Source organism: Pinus tabuliformis, chromosome 1_1 (genome assembly GCF_031772625.1).
Source record: "Pinus tabuliformis cultivar Carrire ecotype Pingquan chromosome 1_1, CPIR1, whole genome shotgun sequence".
Classification (NCBI taxonomy): domain Eukaryota; kingdom Viridiplantae; phylum Streptophyta; class Pinopsida; order Pinales; family Pinaceae; genus Pinus; species Pinus tabuliformis.
Genome location: NC_142297.1, coordinates 441,711,726 through 441,734,276, shown reverse-complemented (window position 1 = coordinate 441,734,276; position 22,551 = coordinate 441,711,726). Strand labels below are relative to the sequence as shown.

Genomic DNA, 22,551 nt, shown 5'->3' with positions numbered 1-22,551 from the left:
CTATAAACTCATACTACACTCATACATGTGCATTTAATCGATGGTGAATTGGAAAAATTTGAAACTGTATGAGTCTTCCATGTTGGATCAAGAAGAGAAGCAAGTTCTACCTTCTATAGATGTTTTAGCACGAAATTCTTAAGTAGAGTTGACATAGGATATAATTTTTTAGAATAGGTATGGAACCATAATATATGGGAAACATGACCTTTGGAAGATTAGGTTGAAGGGATAGCTCCCAAGAAAGTCTAAATGGTAGTCTAGCAAGAAGGGAGAGGAAAATTTTCCTCACCTCATTTAGTAAAATATTTATTAACCAAAAGCCTCCTAAAATAGGGAGGTGTGATTTGTATTGAGTCATAATAATATTTTTCACCCATCTTGATGCTTATATGGTGGAAAAATTAGAGAAATAAGCTTATAGTAGCATTTTTAATGGTGGGATCCAATTTGTTGAATTGGGGTCAAAATCCTTCTAGGGACAATTTAAGGCCTTAAATGACGTTTCTTGGGCAGGTAACACTTTGTTTCTTAAGATTCATGCCCCCTTATATTATTCTACATTTGAATACATGTCTAAAGATACAAGAATCATGCCAATCAAAGTTCCAATGCAAAAGTTGTGTCGTTTAGAAGTTGACCTACTAAAATTGACTACCATAATTTGGGAGAATGTCATGTCATTCCCCATTATTAATGGAAAATGGGTTATCGATGTGGGCACTATGAAGATAACTCTAGAAGAGTGAAGTTGGAACTCATATCAATGTCGAATGGGTTAAAATTAACAACTAGTTAGCTATCGAGTTGTGTTATAATTGGGCCATTAGGAGGAAAAGGGGTTCTATTCTATTCAAGTGAATTTTGTTCCATAATTGAGCATAATAGTTGAGAGTGGTTAGAGAGAGAGAGAACAAAACAGAAAGGGTTCATATTCTGTAGTGGTCTATAGGCCACATGTTTCACCACTCTATATCTGCACCATTTACATTTAGAGAAATACATCACAAAAACCACACATTTGAGTTGATTTTTTTATTGAAAGGGTTTCCCAAAACATATATTGGTGTTATTATGATTTGTGAGTCATCTTATTTTACCTTTTCTCCATTTTATCCATTTTATATATTGCATGCATAAAACATAAACAATAACTTAATAAATCACAAAATATAAGAAAAATTAACCCATGTATATATTTCATATTTCAATATATTTTTATCATATATGTTGTTATGAACTATCCATTGGAATATGCACTATAATTTACGGATTCTTTTTCCATTTTTTTCCTAGTTTTCTCATTTTAATCACCGATGGGCCCTTCCATGTTTAATGGTGGTGAACCAAACATAAATATTTTCATTATGTCAATTGTGTTATGGCTTGAAATAATATGAAAAGTTTTGAATGCAAGGTTTCTTAATAGGCCTTTTAGTTTTTAGAGAGACCAACTATCAAGGTCGACAATTGATAATGAAATCAACCATCTTCACTCCACTACATGGGAAATGACCAAATCAAATGGGGAAAGGGATTTTGACATACATTGATACTCTTGAGAAATTTATCTAATTTTTCAATTTATGAAATTTGGATGAGTACTTTATCGTTTCCAAGTTAAAATTCAACCGAGTGAGTGTTATCATAAGCGAATGTCACTAATATGCTTGCTTTCAATTCTTTTTGCAGCTTAGGTGCCAGCATATGAACATGGCATTCTCAAGACACCTAGATACATTAGCAGACACTTTACAATTGTAGTTATCCCCAATTAAGGATTTAACTTGTGATTTAACAAAATGTTGTAGAAATAGTTTCCCAAATATATATCTAAGTGAAATATTCAAGGGTTTTGTCCTTTGATAAAAAACAAGAGCTACTATATCGTCAAATCCATCATATGGTTGGGAGTGATGTTAGCATGGGATTTTAAGATTTTTGACTATGCTATTGAAATTTGGTCCATATGAATGGGTAACATTGAAAGAATCAAACGAATATTGTACATCACATCATGCTCCATATTTCATTTGAAATAGAGATTAGTGCCACAAAATTCATCAATTTGAGGTCTACGTTAGTCTTTAAATGGATCGAACTTATGAATTATTAGAGTTACTAAATACTATAATACTCTCTACTATTGACAATATCGTCATGATTGACAAAGAAACTCTCATTAATTTTTCAATCTATCTATAAGATCTATAGAAAAAAAATAGTCTAGTTTGAATCATAACTCCAACAAGATGAAATATAACATAAGAATCAACATTCTAAACTAGTCATTGTTTAGAGAAATTCTCTTTTTGAATAGAATATTAACTCTGAGCATTTAGTATATGATCAAATCAATGACATCACTTTATAAACATATTCAAATGAAGATGAAGTTTGTCATAAATAAGTTCCACTTTCACTTTCTGAGCCCATCGTTAGACCTTTGTAAGAAATCGTCAAAAAGCATAAAATATCACATAATAGGTATTGGATACAAAAAGGAAGTGGACTTTCATATTTCGGATTATTCGAAACTAATCCATTTCTAGAGCATTGGATTTTTTCAAGAAAAATCATCTTCACCTCCTCCAGTTTAAGGTCAAATTCCTAAATACCAACATTGCCATTGAGTTGGCCTCGTGGAAGATCATTTTTTTTATTTTCTCTTCTTGCAAGCATTGTGGAAATCATAACCATCCTTCATATATATGTTCCAAATGAAATGTGGGAGTAAATATTTACCATGGGTGGATCACTTCTTGGTAATGAGCATTGGTAATCAAGATGAGATATTAGTCACACTAAACAATTTATTCTTGAATATTAACTGATCTTGTAGTAGAAATATTTTTATCATCTCATGTTATATTTGACAAAGGGGAATATTATCAATGATTGATAGTTATGCTTCAAGCCAGAACAAACAAACCTAAACCATAGTCACAACCAAAATAAGCTAAAGCTATATTTAGAGTTGTATCTAGCGCTAGATTCATATCCATACTCATTCAACATGATTTAGTTAGTAGTATTCCTTAACCACCATTTAGTAGAATACTTAAAACTTCTACCAGACATCAATTTCGGACATCTTTAAATTACTATTTTGGAGTACCTCCAACTAGCATAATACTTTAATTATAACTAAATTAAGAAATGTTTTTGAAACTACTAAGCCTTAGAGCGAAGTTGTAGAGATTGTGGTCCTCTAAACCACTATTTTTATAGGGAACTATTGAGTCCTAGAGCCATGTTTTAGATTTTTTGTTCATCCTTAAGCCACCATTTAGTAGAAGACATTAACTTCTGCTAGCTATTTGGCTTGTGGCCATCCAAAAACCACTAAGCATATTTAGCCATTTTATTTGTGGTCATTTCAAAGTGACTACATTTAATAGATAACACATTAAACCATTGGTAGTTTTTCACTTCCATATTTTAGCTCTCTACTTGGAATCATATACACCCTTGTCAATTGAGGTGGGGAATGATGGTAACCTAATCCAATAAGGTTATCGTATTTTGTATTATTCACTTGAGAATGGATATGAAGAATCACAAGTGAATGGGAATGATCGATGAAAGTCTACGAGATGTCTCCAAAGATGAATCCAAAGGTCATAGATCATGTATTTATGTGTGTATCATATTAATGAAATGCATCTCATGCTTATTTATATTCGTGACATGTTCCAACATAAACAATAAAGTTAGAGATTGTTGACATGGAGCTTATGTCTTTTGTTGTTGTGGCCACATTTGGAATTGCAACAACCTAGGCCATCGAGTACATAATTTTCCATATGGTCGCTGATATAAATAAAAAGGATGGTACAATTACTAATCTTCAAAATCATGTATCCCATTATAGAGAAACCAAGGATCATCTTATTAAATTTTCCTAGTCTATTCTCAAGGTTAATAAATAAAACGTTCTTACAATGATTTCTACAAGAAAGTTCATGTTACACAATACTTTGGGGTAGAAATCATTGTGATATTGGGACTACATTGGATGTAAGATCTGACATAGAGAATGCAAGAGCATGATAACATAGTATTATGGAAAAGTGAGTTTAATTCCATCAACACATGCTTACTCCCATTGTAACCAAGCAAAGTGAATTGGTTAGCTAGAGATATCAATAATGTCTTGTACATTATCAAAGATGCACATGAAGAACTAGTGAGTGTACAATGAGAGAAAAACATCATATTGTTGTGGAGTAAGTTAGAGATTTAAAACATGAAAAAAAATTGCATACCAATGCTTAATTCATTCCTCTATTGGAGCTCATTAGCTTAGTAAGGAAGACATTGAAGGAAAGGAAACAAATGTTGTCATCAACAAATAGAATATCAACTAATATATAGAAGGTCCAAATCAATAAATGTGATTTTTCTTAGTTACTCCCCTAGAGTGTTGTCTCACGACCTTGAACACAATTTTAATGCTATAAAATTAATTAGCAAAAGTAATATTTCCCATAAATCATTTTCCTTGTAATCAAACTACACCAGTTGCAAGTTATGTGAAACGCCAAATAGAAAGTTGAAGATTTTTCTTGTTTTAAGTCATCTTTAGACTCTTGTGTAAATACATATAATAGTTCTATATATTTTTTTTTTCTTTTGTGAAAAGGACTTAAAAGTGGAAGATTGTGTAATTTTCAATTCCAAGCTCCATTAAGATAAATTTATTTGTTACCATATTTTTATGACTAATTTATGAATACACTATTTGAGAATATGAAATTTAATATTAACTTTTATGAAAATTTATTATTGTCTTTTATCATTTTTTTCAAAATATATATATATATATATGAATAGTTATTTAATCACATTTAATTTTATTATTATTACTTAAAATCTTTTTTGACTTATAATTTTCCTTATGCATTTACATTTCTAAACACCTCGATTAAATAACTATTTAAAGATATATAATAAAAATACACCATTTTAATTTTAATTTTTTAAACAATAACAGAGCAAGCTGAAAAAATCACGATTAAGATGGAAACTCTGATTTGGTTGTTGGCATTTGCTAAATTCCTTGAGTGTTTATCAAGGGAATTTGCCAGCAACAGAGTGGTGCTGTAAGGAACACCGATACGTTTGCTAGTGACAAACACACATTGCCTAGCAATTCAGAACCTTCTATTCATTGAAATCACTCTGATCAAAGCTCTTTTGAGCATTCTACAAGATACTACATATAGCCTAATGTGCAACCCAACATTGCAATTCTAGAAGATGACTTACATTTGAATCTATGTTGCATGAGTTTCTGGAACGTGGGAACGTTGGGAACTTGGGTACAGGTGTCGGGAACGGCTAGAGGTTTCCCCAAAATTTACAGGAAACGGCTAATCGGGAACGGTAATATTATATAATAAAAAAATTTAAAATATATAATTATATAATAATCAAAATTAATATTAAATCAAAATATTCAAGTATTAAAATCAATTTAAATATATAATCTCTCTTATATATAAATATATTCTCTGGGTGTCTCTCTTCCCGAGTCTCTCCCTTTTATATATATAAAATATTAAAATGTCAAGTTCATTATTAGTTCTCTGAAACATGACCAGTATTTGAAACAATCTGCCTTAAAAATACAAAGGAACAATTTTACCTATGTTTCTCTAGTTATTCTTATGAGAAAAAGTAAAACAACTCTAATGGTTAAGCATTGACTGCCACATACAATATGCACACAATATTTTGCCATACATATACATAAACAAAAAAAAAATACTCATCAGCATGACACCCAAGATATCCCCCTTACATTGAGGTGTCACACGCTTCCTTAACCCATCAAGGGATTGCTCCAGTTTCTCAATTAAGGATATCGGTGTTAAGGATGTCTTTGGCCTTTCTCCCTGCAAAGGTTTCAAGAAAGCCTCATGTTTTGTGGGAAGTTCAACATATTTTTCTACATGCTCTGTATTCCCCAACCCCACGGAACGCGGGAACTCCAAAAAAAACAGTCTTCAAAGCTCCCGGAACTTTCCCAAGCTCCCATTGCAGCTCCCACAGAAAAGGGAACGTTCCCATATAGTTCCAAAGCTTCCGGGAGCGCGGGAACCACTGGAACGGGTTTCCCACTTCTAGGGAGCGGTTCCCGTGTAACAGAGATTTGAATTGATCACTACACAATTTGTCCAAAAATGTTGAAAGGTACATCCCAAGTTCAAGCTAGATTTGTTTTTTAAGTAGAATATCATGTTCACCTGCAAACACACTGATTCATAGTAGTAGCGCAACCTTTCATTCTTACCAAGGAACGTGGAATTCTTGAGAGGATGTCCCAACTGCGGTATTACCAAATCTTTGTGACATTAATTATTTCCCTGCTGAAATAAAAGACAGAGATGAGGTTGAAATCATTAGACCATAAGAGGGCAGTATTCATGGTTGCGTTGAGAGGCACTCTAATAACTCCAGAATGGCAATATTTGGGCCTCAGGTCCAATTTATTGACTTTGATATATAAATGGTCTTCTCTATCTGGGCTAAAAATTTGTTTGGATGTCTAAAAATCTTTAGAATTTGGTTATTATTTTAAAAATGTTAAAATTTTTGAAATAAATTCAACGCTATCAAAAGTCCAAAATTTAAATCATAAATTATATTTCCAAAAATTTATGGCAAATTTTACAAAAATCATACTAAAATTTTAAAACAAATGTTGGTTCAAAACTAATGACCCACAACAAAAAAAACCACTGCGAAGGTGAAATCAGAGGCATTTTCAATTTCTTTGTGTATATATCATTTTATTGTTCATAATTTATATATCGTTTTACTTTTGCATTGTTAAGTTTTTTGGAAAAGAACTGTAAAATAACTATAAAAATCTTAATAACAGTTTGATTTTAGCATATCCATGTCTGATGTGATTTTTTGTGTGAGAGATCCCAGGAGGGTCAAACGAAACGCCCAAGCTCTTCTAAGAAAAGCAAGTCAGCTAGTAATAAAAAAACAGCAGTTTCTCGGGCTAATGTAAAAAATTCAATGTAGAACCTCCCAATCATTTTATCCACGTCAGGCCACCGATAGTCAGTCTCACAGAAACGCAAAAGTTAGCCCGGTTATCTCGGCATCCCGAGTCTGTAAAATAAATATAAATTTACATCAATTTATCTTATTATTATATTTACTTAATTTTTCTAGGGTACATGTTATTTTAACTTTTTTTAGTTTAATCGTGTGATTTAATCATTTCATGGAATTTTCTCTATGTGAATATAAATTTTGTTTTGAATAATGAATAATAATTTTGTTTTAATATTTTACAATGGAATTCTTCATTTTAAAATTTCCATATATATTGAAAAGATTTAGATTATCAAAATATGTAATTTTATCAAAGGAGTTTTTATTTTTAAATATTCATACATTAAAATTTTCAAAGTTGATCAATTTTCGATACAAAATTGAGATGAGTATATGCACAATAAGATCAATAATATAAAAAATATTCAATGTACAAATAAGATGAGAGTAGGTTTTTTAGGAAAATCTAAGCTTTAAATAATTAAGCTAGGGCTCTTCCTTATTGGAATTGACTATTTTAATTATTTTATTAATTAATTTTTTTGATTAGATGGTTTGTATTTACAGATAGGGTATATTTTATTGATGGTGTTATTGAAAATGTTAACTTTTTTGTATATCTAAATTATATGTTTAAATCATATTTAAATTATTTTTTTACAAAACATGAATAAAAGGCTACTCTAACTGTTGTGGTACATAGCTAAGCATATTAATTAGTGAGAAACATCTAAATTATATGTTTAAATCATATTTAAATTATTTTTTTACAAAACATGAATAAAAGACTACTCTAACGGTTGTTGTACATAGCTAAGCATATTAATTAGTGAGAAAAAAATTTAAAGAAAAAAAACTTAAACAATATCAATTCTAACTTGGATTCATTATAAAAGTTAAAACTCATCACATTCTCAAACTTATCAAACCATGTAGGTTAGTTAATGAGAAAAAAAAATAAATAAATAAAAATATGGATTATAACCTACTCCATCTAGTGGATTGTAACGTAACAACAACTCCATCTAAAGGATTGTAATGTACTAATGGCCGTCATTCCATCTATTGTTAAATTAAGTAGTTATAACAAAACTAACCGCTGTCATTCCATCTATTGTTAAATTAAGTAGTTATAACAAAGCTATAGTGGAACTGCATTTGTTAATAGGGCTATTATGTTTTTATTACTTGGGTTTTATCAATATTTTAGGGAGCTAATATATTAAGTTCTCTTAGAAATTGCATGGAATTGCATTTGTTATTAGGGCTATTATGTTTTCACTACTTGTGTTTTCCTAGTACTTTGAGGTAGTAATATATTAAGCTTTGTGATGCAGTGCATTTATCTTGATTTTTGTTAGTTTTAGTTTTAAGGGTTTGCATTTGCATATGAAGTACATGATGGATAGCATTGTATTTGTATCTGTCTTCATATTTTATTAGTTTTAAATTTTTTAATTCTCTAACTCACCAATAACTTAGTGTTTTAATGAAAATGTCAAAAAATGACATAGCTTAGTGTTGTAATCTAATGGATTGTAATGTGGAATGTAAAATTCGCCACTCTAAGTAACATGGATTGCCACAGCCACCACTCCATCTATTGTCAAAGAGGCTTATTTAACCTCAATAGTGCCTTCGTGCACAAATACATGTTTCATTAGTGTTACAATCAAGAGTTGAAAGGACATGTAGAATGTTTAAAATTGTATGCAAATAGATTTGTTCTAATTCCTTGAATGCTTCACTGTTAGTAGAAGCAATGCACATTTCTTCATGGATGAGAGCATTTGCCCGTGGGTGTGCCGTTGGAATTGTTGAATCCAAGCCATATGATTCTTGGAACTATTTGTTGAGCATTTGTGGGTGTAAGCGTTGTTGCAATTAAGTTAGGTCAAATTCTTGAAACAATTTGTTGAGCATTTTTGGGTGTAAGGGGTTTGCACTAGTCTAGCTGTGAGGGCGCTAGAGGGTATCCATTGTTTCTGTCTGTGTATACAATCCCTTGTTCTGCAATATATTTCAAATAAGTATTCTATTTAAAATATAATCTTTTAAATATCCTTTCACATAAATAAATTCAAATGTATCATTGTTAAGGATAAATAATATTGTTTTTCTCTGAATTTTAGTGTTTAAAATGACTTAGGATACAAGCTTAACTATGATCGTTAGATATTAGTTGCTAAAAAATGGTTGCATGATAATGCATAAATCTACATGGCAGTGATAGCAGCACGTTTTAAAAACATAAAGAACTCTATCGATTTAGATTTAAAAGAAACATAAATAACTCCAATTTAGATTCACATATTCATAAAGAAATCTCAATTTCATTTGCAATTCATAGATTCAAGATTCAAAGTGGAGTGTGTTGTTGGATCAATGGTGGTTTTGTCCCTACGAACAAAATGCTCCCATTCATAAAATTGTTTCGTAATTAATTCATTTACAAAGACCTTTAAAAACATAGGGCAAATACAAATAAGAGACTCAAGATTCTCTTCACTATTGGAGAATGTAAACAAAAAGAAATATGACTCGGTTGCTCAAAAGCACATGTATGAAATAATGCAGTCTAAATTCTATGTTTGCAGTAGTCTTGATAAGTTTTGGCGAAGAGTTCAGCTTCCATTTAGTGGCACTTCACCCCCTAAGAATGGAGTGTTTTATAAAAATAAATTTATTCGGCTATATCTCGACAATGATTATGAATATTATCCTCGATATGAGTACACAATCTATTGTTTTGATGTCATAAAATATGAATGTGCTTTTTCATTTGTTCCAATCACTGACATAAGTGTATGTTGTTAGCAATATATAGGAACAAATTGATATGCATTATCAATGATGGCTTGAATTATGCATGGTCAATTGAAGAATTATAAAATTTTCAATTTGGTCAACTGTGTGTTGAATGAAGAATTGAATACTTTGAGGATGATTGGGGCTATAGACTGAAGTTGTTGAAAGAACTTTTTTAGGTATAAATAGTAAATGTTATGTTTATCTTCCATTTGAACAGTCCCTGTTGTTGTTCTTATGTGAAAGTGCACTGAATTTCCTTTCATGTTATATGACATGATGATTGACCTATGTTTTCCAACAGATATTGATAATTCAACTAATCAAAAGATGTCTAGTTTTTGGTATCCAACAGTGTAGGATTGGAATGATCCGACTGAGTCTGTAATGTTTTTGCAGTTGTTCCCCATGTGGATTTTGTCAATGAGATTATGCCTGTAGATATGGATATAGAGTCTTAGATATTATTCTTGTTACGATTTTCTATAAATATTTTCATTTTATGTACTTTTTATGATTGTGGAAAATATTTCCACTTTATACACTTCAAATATTCAGTTCTATATGCTAATATTTTAAAATTATGATTGTACGGATATGTGTATGGCTCCTATTGGAATTTCACGAATATGTGTATGTATCATATTCTAGATATTTAATCCCATTGCAATTTGCTAGAAAATATTCCATATTGTATGCTCGTAAGTTTTTCTAATTACATATAAAGGTGTTTGGATTCTCTACATTTTTCTTTGTGCCTATAATTATAATTGATATGAACTATGTTATACTTGTTATTTCTATTACTTTTTGCTCAACAATTTTCAAACATGTTATATTTTTGTGCATTTTAATATTTACTTTTGTATCTTGATAATATATAGTTCCAAATATTCAAATATACTTCCCAGTCATATATTTCTTATAGTATTGTGTTCCAATTATGTAATTTTCCCTATATGGTTTTAATATGAAAGAAAAAAAATTAGCCATTTTTGTTTCATTTTGTAGATAATTCGTGGCACATCAAAATATTTTTGAATTATGTTTATATGGTTTGCAAAAGTTATTATATATTTTCATAAGTTTATATACTTTCCAAAAGACCATTACACTTTGAATGTTTTTTTATGGTTGCAAAAAAAAAACTCGTGGCTTTTTCATGCTTCTATGCTTGTTTCTATGATAAATATGTTATTGTTCCATGTTTATGGTTGTATTATAAATATTTGATTATTCGTTGTCGACATGTCATCTGAAAGCACAAGTAATCGTACAAGAAAATGAAATATGTCTCCAACATCACGTGAAAGGCCTAACGAAAATCATCGTTTACAGTATCAACAAAATAAGAACACAATAAATGAGCATAGGAGAGTTACATAAAACCATTGAAACTACTCTTCAAAATGTTTTTTCAATTTCTCATAAGTATTATAGTATGGATGATATAATGGAAAGAACATTTCCTATTGATAGATCATTCTCAGAATGTGTTCCTGATGAGCATAATTTTCATGGTCGATGCTCTCTTAAGAACATTCTTAATATTGGGGAAGCATCTTGCAATCACTTAGATCATCATGTCGATAATGTGGATGCAAATGTTCACCTTAATGCTACCGCATCTGCAAATTCAAGTTTTGAGCAAAAGGACAAAGGTGGAAAAACATCCATGGTGGAGGAAATGATGTTATTTTATGTGATGATTTGGATGATAGTTTACTTAGCCATTTGTTTGATAATTTGGAGCCAGTTGGTCGAAATATTGGATCTTCCAATCCCCCTTCTCAAATTAATGTTGTCTCACAAAGAGAATCAGTCATCCCATATAGTATTTCACATGGGGCAACGGACATATCCGAATGATATTTAGATTTTGACTACAATACTGAAAATCTTATTATGTTTCTCTATTTACAATTTTTTGTTTCTTTGCTTATAAGGCATTTCTTCTCTTGGAACAGGATACAACTGATTTTAATATAGGTGTAGAAATTAACTCCCCAATTGTTCCATCTACTAATCCTAGAGGTGAAGATGAAGCATTTCAAAACCTTTCTATGCATTCTCCTAGACGATCAAATTGGAAAACTAATGTAAATGTTGAATGTATTTGATTTGTTTTTCATTTTTTTCATTTTTAGTTAGTTGGATGTTATGCAACCAGCTTACAAAACAGAAGAAAAAGATATTTCAATGACTTAAAATGTAGCCTCTCTGAGGGGGAAACCTCCTTTACATTACATAAATGAACAATTCTTCGATGATACAAATGACAAGACCTGATTTCTATATATAGGGGTCTAAGGGTCACAATATAATCATATTTGACATAACAATAATAATGTAAGGGAAAAGCAATAACAATAGTGGGTTTTTATGGGGCACAATAATAACAATATGGGGACCACATGGGTCCAACAATAACAATAAGGGCTACAACGACAATAATAATAATAAGGGAATACACTAGTATTATAGGTACCTAACATGCCCCTCTCCTTCAAAAAAGTGTTGTCCTCAATGCTTGAGTAGTTTTGGATGCTTCTGTCTAAAATTCTCATCCTCCCATGTAGAATCTTCGATGGGTAAGTTCTTCCAATTGATAAAATACTCTGTAATTGATCGATTTCACAACTGTAAGCTCTAGAAATATTGTTTGAACTGGGAGCTTGTCACCTATAACCTTTTTTAAGCTTGAAACATGGAAAACTGGGTGAACTCGGGAAGATGCAGGAAGTTCCAATTTGTATGCCATAGTACCAATATTTTTCAACACCTTGTACGGACCATAATTCTTTGGTGATAATTTCTTATCCTTCTTAGCTTGCTTGAGGGACATTTGTTGTTGTAGCTGTAGAAATACCCAATCACCTACATCAAAACTTCTTTCACTGTGATGTTGATCTGCCTGTTGTTTCATTCTATTTTTCGCTAAAGAGAGGTTATCCTTTAAGAGTTGGAGAACTTTTTGTTGATGCTTGATGTGAGCTTCCACTACTTGAACCTTAGAATTTTCTCTTAAATATGATGTGATGGAGAGTGGATGATATCCATCAAGTGCCATAAATGGGGTCATTTTCGCTACAGTATGGAAGGAAGTGTTATACGACCATTTAGCGAGAGGTAACCATTTGACCCATTGTGTCTGTTGATCAGATACAAAATGTAACGAAGATATCCTTCCAAACATTTGTTCACTATCTCAGTTTTCCCATCAGATTGAAGATGATAAGATGAGCTATGAGCTAACTGAGCACCCAGACAATAAAATAATTATGTCCAAAAATTTCCTGTGAAAATAGGATCCGTGTCACTTACAATAATATTTGGGCTTCCATGTAGGTTTTGAATTATTTCCATAAATGTAGTAACAACTGTATTGGCTTTAAATGGATGAGATAATGCGCAAAAGTATGCAAGTCTATCAACTACCACCATGATGACACTATTTCCTTCTGACTAGGGTAAACCTGCGATAAAATCCATTGAAACCTCCTCCCAACATTGACTTGGAATGGATAAAGGTTGTAATAGACATGGGGTCTTAATTGTCTCAACTTTATTTTGTTGGCAAGCCAAACATTCCACCGCAAACTTTTGAATATCAAATTTAAGGACACCCCAAAAAAGATCCTTCTTAACCCTGTGGTAAGTTCTTAAAAATCACTAATTCCCTCCTAAGGGAGATGTGTGCAATTCCCTAAGAATATTTTGTTTGAGTTGGGAATTCTTACAGAGGTACAAGTGATATTTGTACCATAGAGAATCATTTTTCCAGCAAAATGTATCATATGTACTGGGATCTTGCTGCAACTTTTGAATGAGTGCCCACACTTCTTCGTCATTCTTCCATCCATTCCTTGCTTCATTTATCCAATCTATTTGGATAATAGAAATGGCACAAAGCAATGCTTCCACGTCCTCATCCTTTCTTCAGAGTGCATTTGCAACAACATTTTTCTTCTCTTTTTTGTAGATGATTTCAAAGTCATAACCCAACATCTTTGTGACCCATTTTTGCTGCTCTTCTAAAGATAATCTTTTTTCTAAAAAGTATTTAATACTATCATGATCTATTTTTACCTTGAAGTGTCTTCCCATTAGGTAAGGTTTCCATTTCTTAAGTGCATGTAGTATTGCCAACATTTCCTTCTCATAAATAGCTTTGTGCAAATATTTTCCTTTGATTGGACGACTTTCAAAAGTAATGGGTCTTTCTTCTTGCACTAAAACAACACCAATTCCATTTCCCGAGGCATCACATTCGACAATAAAGGTTTTTGTGAAGTATGGCATAGCTAAGATTGGTGCTTGTCACATTGCCTCTTTAATATTTTCAAGGGCCTTCATTTCTTCTGGAGTCCAATAAAATGTATCTTTCTTCAACAATGTTGTTAGAGGTGATGTTATTCTCCCATAATTCTTAACAAACTTGTGATAATAACTTGTCAGCCCCAGAAATCCTCACAAATGCTTTATGGACGTGGGGATTTCCATTCCTTAATGTCTTTAATTTTTCTATGATCTACCTTAACACCTTCATGATATACAATATGACCCAAATATTCCACCTCTCACACTCCAAAGAAACATTTGAAGGTTTTTGCATATAATTGTTTCTCCTCTAATAGTTTGAGCACTATGTCAACATGTTGAACATGATCCTTCCAAGACTTGTTGTAGATTAGTATACCATCAAAAAATACTAACACAAATTTTCTAAGGAAGGGTTTGAAAATGGAATTCATTAAACCTTGAAATGTAGAAGGTGCATTGGTAAGGCCAAAAGGCTTGACCAAAAATTCATAATGACCCACATGAGTTCTACATGTTGTTTTCAGAATGTTTTCAGTCTTCACTCTGATTTGATGATATCTTGAACGAAGGTCTAACTTGGTGAAGCAATTTTCTCCATGTAATTCATCCAATAATTCATCAATGACAGGAATGGGGAATTTATCTTTAATAGTGAGCTTGTTGAGATCCCTATAATCTGGACACATGCATCGTGATCCATCCTTTTTGTGCACCAATACTACTAGAGCAGAGAAAGAACTTTTACTAGGTTGAATTATACCAGCCTCTAACATTTCTACAAGCATATGTTCCATTTCACTCTTTTGGGCATAGGGATATCTGTAAGGCCTAATGTTTAGAGGAACACTTCCTAGAATCAAATGAATAGCATGATCATGATCATGAATAGGTGGGAGGCCTTTCAGAGTCTCAAATACCCTAGAATGATTGTCAAATACTTTTTGGAGATATGGAGAAATATAGGATTCCAATGTGGGAACCTCTATCGAACATAATTGTGCAATTACGCCTCATTGTTCTTCTTTAGAATATTTTTCATGCCATTAGAGCTGATTATCTTTCTCGGTTTCCCTATGATACCCCTTAATTCAACTTCTTTTCCTTCCAAAACAAATTTCAAGAAAATTTCTTGAAAATTAAAAGTTATCATACCCAAATATTGTACCCATTGGATTCCTAGTACAACTTCAACACCACCCATTGGAATGGAAATCATTGGAATACTCAACACATATTCTCCCATGGATAGCTTGATATTATGGAACTTTCGAGAGAAATTTATGGTTCCTCCATTTGCAACCATCACTTGACACTCTAGTGTTGGATATAGGAAGCAATTCAATTCCTTGGCTATCTTACAATGAATAAAATTATGGGTACTGCCTAAATCAATCAACACTATTACAGTTTTCTTCTTGATATGTCCCTCTATATTGATAGTTTGAAGAGTGGAAATTCCTCCCAATGCATTACAAGATATGGTTGGATTCATTTCTTCTTTCTCTAGGGTTTGTTCATGGTGTGTATCCTCTTCTTTTAATGTTTCTTGTTCATTTTATTCCTCCTCTTCACAATCTATGTAAAATAATTTCTTCTCAGCACACTTATGACCTTTAGTGTATTTTCTATCACGAATGTAACAAAGCCCTTTTGCTCTTTTTTCTTCCAATTGTTATGGTGTCAACCTTGTAGGTTGTGAAAGGCTAAGGGAAACAATACTTCCATCTTTATAGTTGTGAGTGGTAGGCTTCCTTCTTTCCATAATTTTGCTTTCAATTTTTCTTGCCAACCTAAATGCCTTCTCCAATGCATCAAGTTCCAAAAGGCAAACCTCATGTTGGATGTTATCCTTTAAATTCCCTACAAAACATCAATTCTATGCTCCTTTAGAATATATTTTACCCTTATATTCAATTTTTTGAGGTGCTCAATGTGCTTCACCATTGAATCCTTTTGTTTGAGATTTATCAATTGGCTAAAAATGTGTTGATTTTTGTATCCTCATAATGTGTTATCATTTCTTCCATAAATATTTCCCAAGTGACAATTTTTTTACGAGAGAAAATCCATTGATACCATACAAATTGATTGGGTTCCAAATATAAAGTTTTTTTTTTTTCTCCGTAAAAGCTATCTAATTCATATATTAACTGTACAAGTGAAAATTACAAACTGTGAGGTGAGTCTTCCAGGGCTTCTGATAGCTCGCTGGGAACCAAAAACAAAATTCTGAGGTCTCCCTCTCCAGGAAAGCCTTCACAAAACAAAACAGACCAAGCACTGATATAACGCTCCCACGCAGGGGCAGCACCAGACCATATAAGCAGAACCAGAAATAAACATCAGCGGGCTCCCATTGGAGCCTCAGGAGGAGGATTCAAAAACATTACTGCCCACGCAGGGGCGAATTGCCAGATGGGATTGACTTAATAACCAGGGGCGAATTACCAGATGGGATTGATTGAGCAACCCGACAAAATTGAAATTGAGAATTGACCCATTGAAAATGAGACCCGACCAGCTTCCAAACAAAATTACAGCAGGCGAATAGGTAGGCAACCACTTCCAGCCATCAAAACGAAAGCGCAAGAGAGAATTACCCGTGTCAATTTTGATCCTCTTGATGTGTTGAGGAAGAAGGAAGGGACGCGAAGAAGGCATCAGCTTCTTCGGCAAGGCTGTTGTCCTCCACGATGTACGCCCAGCCTTCTCCCTCTGGTTTACCCTTCCACATCTTGCGCCATGTCTCGTCATCAATACCCTGAGGAGCAGGCCCCATCGGAGGAAACGATTCATGCTGACCAGCCTCAGACGCTGGTGGCTCCAAAGCGGAGCTATGTTCCCCTGCCTCCGGTAATCCATGGACAATTTCTTTGCCTTTGCCCTCCGCTTGCTTCTTCTGCGGGTCTTGAGGGGCAGATTCCCCATTTCCTTCCAGAGTTCTGGTGAACATAATTGAGATGTGGGCACTGAGCCCTGGGAAGCTCTCAGCCCTCGGCAATGTGAAAACCACTGAGCCAAAGGAGGGAAGTTCTGATTTGTCCTCTTCAGCACTTCCAACCTCCAAAAACTGGCTGATTGGAAGTGGAGTGGCTTTGGCTCTTCGATGGCAGTAGCAGCAACAACAGTGGTGATGTTCATCCACTGCTGGAGCTCGCGAGGAAGAGCCTCTAGCTGGACCTCTTCTACACGGCTGTCGCTGACGGAGTTTAGCCATGGTGAAACTGATTCTGCTCTTGTGTGTGTGCAGGTTAGCTTGGAGTCGAAGACTGAACCAATTACCTCCCAAATCTTTCTCTGGTGCCCAATTTCCTCTCTGAGACCCGTTCCTTGGTGGCAAGGTGGACCAATTCCGGTTCTCACCCAGCAATTGAGACAAGTGCTTCCGGCTACAGGACCAGCAACCAGAGAGGCTATGGCAGCGATAGTAACCACCAGACACCCGACGATGAAGTGGATGGAGCTGCCACCGCCTCGGCTCTCTGCAATTCCTTCTTTCCCCAAATTCGCCCGACATACATTCCCTGCACCCTCCATTGCTCTTGTTATGCTCTGCCTCATGCTCTCGATACAGGCGCGCATTAAGTGCCCTGTACAGCCCCATAAACCTACCGCCCTCACCATTAACTCCATTAAACGCAGCAGTGGGTTCAGGTGCTGGTTGACGGCCTTCATATGGAGGCCGTATTGTCTACACGGGGCAGCCCATGCATAGCATGTGGCATGCCCATTGTTGCCGTCCCGCCACCCGCATCCGGGGTCTCTTTGTCCCTATGGATGAGACTCTCACATTCCAGCTTCCTTTGATTAGTTGGGATGATGTTCAGGTGTCCCTCAAGGAAGGCCTTATCTGAATCAACCCCTATGTTGGCAAGAAGATCAGCCACTTTATTACCTTCCCTTTTAGTGTGATTGAAAGAGATAGCATTGTAGTTGCCTATTTCCTCCGCCATGCTACTGAGTCTGGCCTCTAGTCTCCAACTATTGGCTATTTTCCTAGCTTTCGACCCATTCTGGATCCGAATAGCCATGTTTATGAGTATTTGGGAGTCCCCCTCCACTATCAGTGGTTGAAGATTGTGTCTCCTTGCAGTAAGAAGTCCTTGCCACATGCCCTCCAGCTCTGCTGAATTATTGGTATCCCAACCTAGATTGCCAAAGTAGAGTTGTTGCAGAGTTCCTAGCTGATCTCTGATGACTCCTCCAAATCCTGCAGGTCCCGGATTGCCCTTGGAAGCGCCATCAAAGTTTAGTTTGTATGAATGGATAGGCGGGGCTTCCCAATTTACCTTTCCCTTATCATTGTTATTTGCTGCCCGCTGAGAGGTTGGTTCTTGAGTCAGTTGCAGTCCCCAGTTAGATAATATGTTTTTCTCATTATCATCCGTTGGGAGATCTTGTTGGGTCCAGGATTTCAGTAACATGGTTTCTTGGATGTTGGCGTGCATGCTGTTCCATATGTCCTCCCTATTCAAGCTGTTGTTTTTGAAGATGCGCCTATTCCGTTCCTTCCAAATATTCCATAGGAGAAAACCTAGAATTAGATTCCACAGATGATTAAGCAAGCCACTTTTGTAAGGGATTTTAGACCATTGCCTAATGATGTTTATTATGCTTCCCATTTCTCTGCAACGCCTTTGACTCCTAAATTCTATCTTCTCCCATAGTTGAGTAGCAAGCGGACATGAGTCTAGAAGATGCTGTAATGTTTCCTCATTCTGAAAGCAATTGTGGCAGACTGAGGGCCCATGGAAGTTGCGTTTTTGCAATTTATCCCATGTGAGAAATTTTTTGTGTCCCACTAGCCATAGAAAGTGATTGATTTTGGGCCAATTTTTGAAACTCCAAATCCTGGACCATAGAGGATCAGGTTTGACGGGAGGGTCTTCCAAAAGATTGTAGGCTTCAGAGGTGGAGTAAGCGCCCTTGGGGAGGTAGCCCCATCTGAGGATGTCGTCACTGATGTTGTGCTTAATTCTTCTTTTTGCCAATTCAGTGCTAAGGGCTTCTGCTTCCTGCGGTCTATTGGTGGTTATTATTTGGCTGCTAGCAAGCCATTTCCTGAAGCCGCTTCCCGTGTCCGAATTCCAGAATTGGTGGACTTTGGCGTGCTGTTGCTCTTGCCCTTCTGGAATAATAGCTGCTGGTAGTGCATTGGATAGTTTGGGAAGTTGGTTCCATGCATCTTGCCAGAATCTGGCATGTTGACCATTCCTTATTTCCCAGAAACTGTGTTTCTGAATCAATTGGTGTTGCTGCTTGGCCGCATTCCAAATGAGTGAACCTGGACTTGTGGGGGTGAATCGTATAAGCTCTGCATGCGGCATATTGTTGGTGTACTTGGCATTCCAAATTCTGGCCCATGGTTTGTCCGGATTTGTTAACCATTGCCACCAGATTTTGGCGGTCATGATGATATTACTGTGTTCAGGGTCTCGGAGTCCAATTCCACCTTTGTGCTTGGGCTTGCTGGTGGTATCCCATTTGACAAGCGCCCATTTATGATTGGTAGCTGAACTTCCCCAAAGAAAATTGCGCTGTAAGTTTCTCAGCCTTTTCAGGACCCATTTTGGAGCAGCTAGGATGGAGAACAAGTATAGGGGCATGGCTTGAAGGATGGCTTTGAGGAGCACTGCTCTACTTGCTAAGTTGAGGGAGCGGTGAGTCCATTGATTCAATTTGCCTTCCATTTTCTCAATAAGTCGTCTCCAAGCTGGTTGCTTTATGGCGGAGGCGGTGAGAGGCACTCCTAGGTAAGTGGAAGGGAGAGAGGCCGATTGAAAACCCAGAATGCGAGAGACAGCCCGCTTGACAGAGGGAGGGGTATGGAAGAAGAAAATTTCGGATTTTGTGCTGTTGATTTGGGTGCCTGAAGCATTGGAGAAGTCATTAAGCAAAGATTTCAGACAAGAGGCTTCCTGAGCAGAGGGATGGCCATACAGCATGGTATCATCCACAAACTGCTGGTGGGTGGAAGCAGGGGAGTTGTGGATTGAGATACCCCGAATATGATTATCTTGCCTAGCTTGCTTGATGTGCCGACCTAGGCCCTCCGCCATTATAACAAATAAGAAGGGGGATAAAGGATCCCCTTGCCTGATGCCTCTGGAGGGCTTGAAGGGGTGGGAAGGCAGCCCATTGACAAGAATGGAAAAGTGAGAGGAGGAGATGAGGCTCATTATCCATCTTACCCAAGTGGAACAGAAGCCAAAGGCTCTCAGCATGTTCTGAATATAGGCCCAGCTGAGTTTGTCAAATGCCTTGGATAGGTCAAGCTTGAGTAACATGCCCGCTTTTTTGGAGAGCTTGAGAGAGTGAAGGATCTCATGGGAGAGCATTATACCATCCATTATTTGACGGCCTTCCACATAGCCTGATTGCTCAGGTGAGATGATTTGAGGGAGAAGGGGCTTGAGCCTATTGGCTATGACTTTGGTAATGACTTTATAGAGAACATTGCATAGGGCTATGGGCCTGAATTTGTCAGGGGTGATGGAGTTCTCTTCTTTGGGAATAAGAGTGATGAAGGTAGAGTTTAGAGAGGGCAGCATCCATCGAAGGGCTCGAGATTCCTCCACAATTTGCCAGACCTCTACCTTAATCATGTCCCAGAAAGCATGAAAAAAATCAGTGGTAAAGCCATCAGGACCAGGAGCCTTACCTTCTTTAAGTTGCGCCATTGCTTCGTCCACCTCGTGGCTGAGAATCGGGCTCATGAGCAGATCGTTTTGCTCCTCCGTTATTAACCTGGGAATATTGCTTGTGATTTTCTCTATAGCTGCCGTCCGATCCCCTGATTGTTCTTGGTGGACTTGTTTGAAATGATTGAGGAGGGTTTCCTCAATTTTCTCATGCTCCTCCTCTTTACCTCCTGCCTGGTTCTGGATGAATGAGATCTTGTTGTGCATTCTTCGTTGCACTGTGGTGTTGTGGAAGAATTTGGTATTACGCTCTCCTTCTTTGAGCCATCTCACCCTTGATTTCTGTTTCCAATAAATTTCTTCTTGTTTTCTTCTTTCCTCAAGTTGATTGTAGATGCGCTTTTCTTCTTCTAGTGTAGCCTCTGTATGCCCTGAATTGATGACCTCCTGGTGGAGAAGCTTGAGCTCCTGATTGAGCTGTTGTTGGGCTTCGAAGATGTTCCCAAAGGTCTCCTTATTCCATTGTTTGAGGTGACTTTTTAGGTACCTTAGCTTCTGCTGGAGAATGAACATTTTGGTGCCTTCTGGAGGAACAAAGGAGGCCCAAGTAGTTTTGACGAAGTCCTTGAATGCCGGGTGGGTAAGCCAGAATTTTTCAAATCGAAATGGCTTCCTGGTGCTGCTCCCTGGTCTTTGCCATTGAAGGGCAATTGGCCAGTGATCCGACCCAGAGTGAGCCAGAATCTCCGCATTGAAATCTCCCCCGATGTGCACTGCGTTGTCCGATATCAGGAATCGGTCCAACTTGGAGGCAATCTGATGCTTCCCTTTCCTGTGATTGCTCCAAGTGTAGATACCATTACAAAAGGGCAGATCAATAAGGGAGGCATTTAGGATGAAATCCTTGAAGTGTTCCACTTCAGGTTCCAATTTGGTTCTTCCCCCAATTTTATCCTCTAGTCGGGTGATCATGTTAAAATCTCCCGCCACAATCCAGAGAGGATGTTGTCTGCTATTACTGAGTGCCTCGATGGTGTCGAGGAGTATTTTTTTACTGCCTCCATCCTGTGGGAAGTAAACATTGGATAAGTTCCCATGTACCTGAGTGCCTATAATGTGAAAGGCTGCCTGAATGAGATGGTGGCCTGCATGGAAATCCGTTAGAGTTATAGCTTGAGTGTTCCAGGCTATGGCAAGTCCTCCCGAGGCTCCAGTCGCATCCACGGCCACAGAATGGCAGCCCGGCCAGGCTTTGGAGAGTATTCGTCCCAGAGTATCGCTATTACATTTGGTTTCTTGAAAAAAGCATATGTGCGGCTTCTCCATTTTTATCATGTTTTTGAGCATTCTATATTTTGCAGGGCCGTTAAGGCCTCTAAGATTCCAGGAGATGAGCTTCATTGATAACTAGGTTGAGAGGGGCTGAAGTATTTCGTAAGCTTCGCATAGTGGCCTGAATCCACTAGGACTTCTCCAAGCTCTATTGTTCTTTGCAGAAATGTTTTCCTTCCTCTTTTTTTAAAATCCTTTGGACGCAATCTACCATCCCAGGTGCTTCCTGCTTGAATCCCTAACTGCTGTTGTTGGTAGACTTTGGAGATGACCATCTCCAACTTTTCTAGGTCAGTTTCAGCGATGGATTCAAAGGCCCTTTTCCTGCATGCTAACTCTAGTTCATTAATGTCCAGTCCGTGAAGATCCA

General features: G+C 36.1%; 1 protein-coding gene across 1 annotated transcript; it reads right to left on the bottom strand.

Moving 5' to 3' along the window:
- Window positions 1–17,879: 17,879 nt before the first annotated feature.
- On the bottom strand, window positions 17,880–22,175 carry LOC149213634 (uncharacterized). Its single transcript, XM_089389098.1, has 2 exons — window positions 21,294–22,175; window positions 17,880–21,089 (listed from the first exon to the last, which is right to left on the bottom strand). Exons 1-2 carry the CDS (start codon window positions 22,173–22,175, stop codon window positions 17,880–17,882), a joined length of 4,092 nt encoding a protein of 1,363 aa, XP_089245224.1.
- Between the last annotated feature and the right edge of the window lie 376 nt (window positions 22,176–22,551).

Bases quoted from the DNA above. Each gene is read 5' to 3' on its own strand.
- LOC149213634 (XM_089389098.1), bottom strand. From the start codon at position 22,175: ATGGAGAAGCCGCACATATGCTTTTTTCAAGAAACCAAATGTAATAGC. The intron at 21,090-21,293 runs GTCATCAATTCA...TCATTCATCCAG, and splicing joins TCAAGCTTCTCCACCAGGAG to AACCAGGCAGGAGGTAAAGA.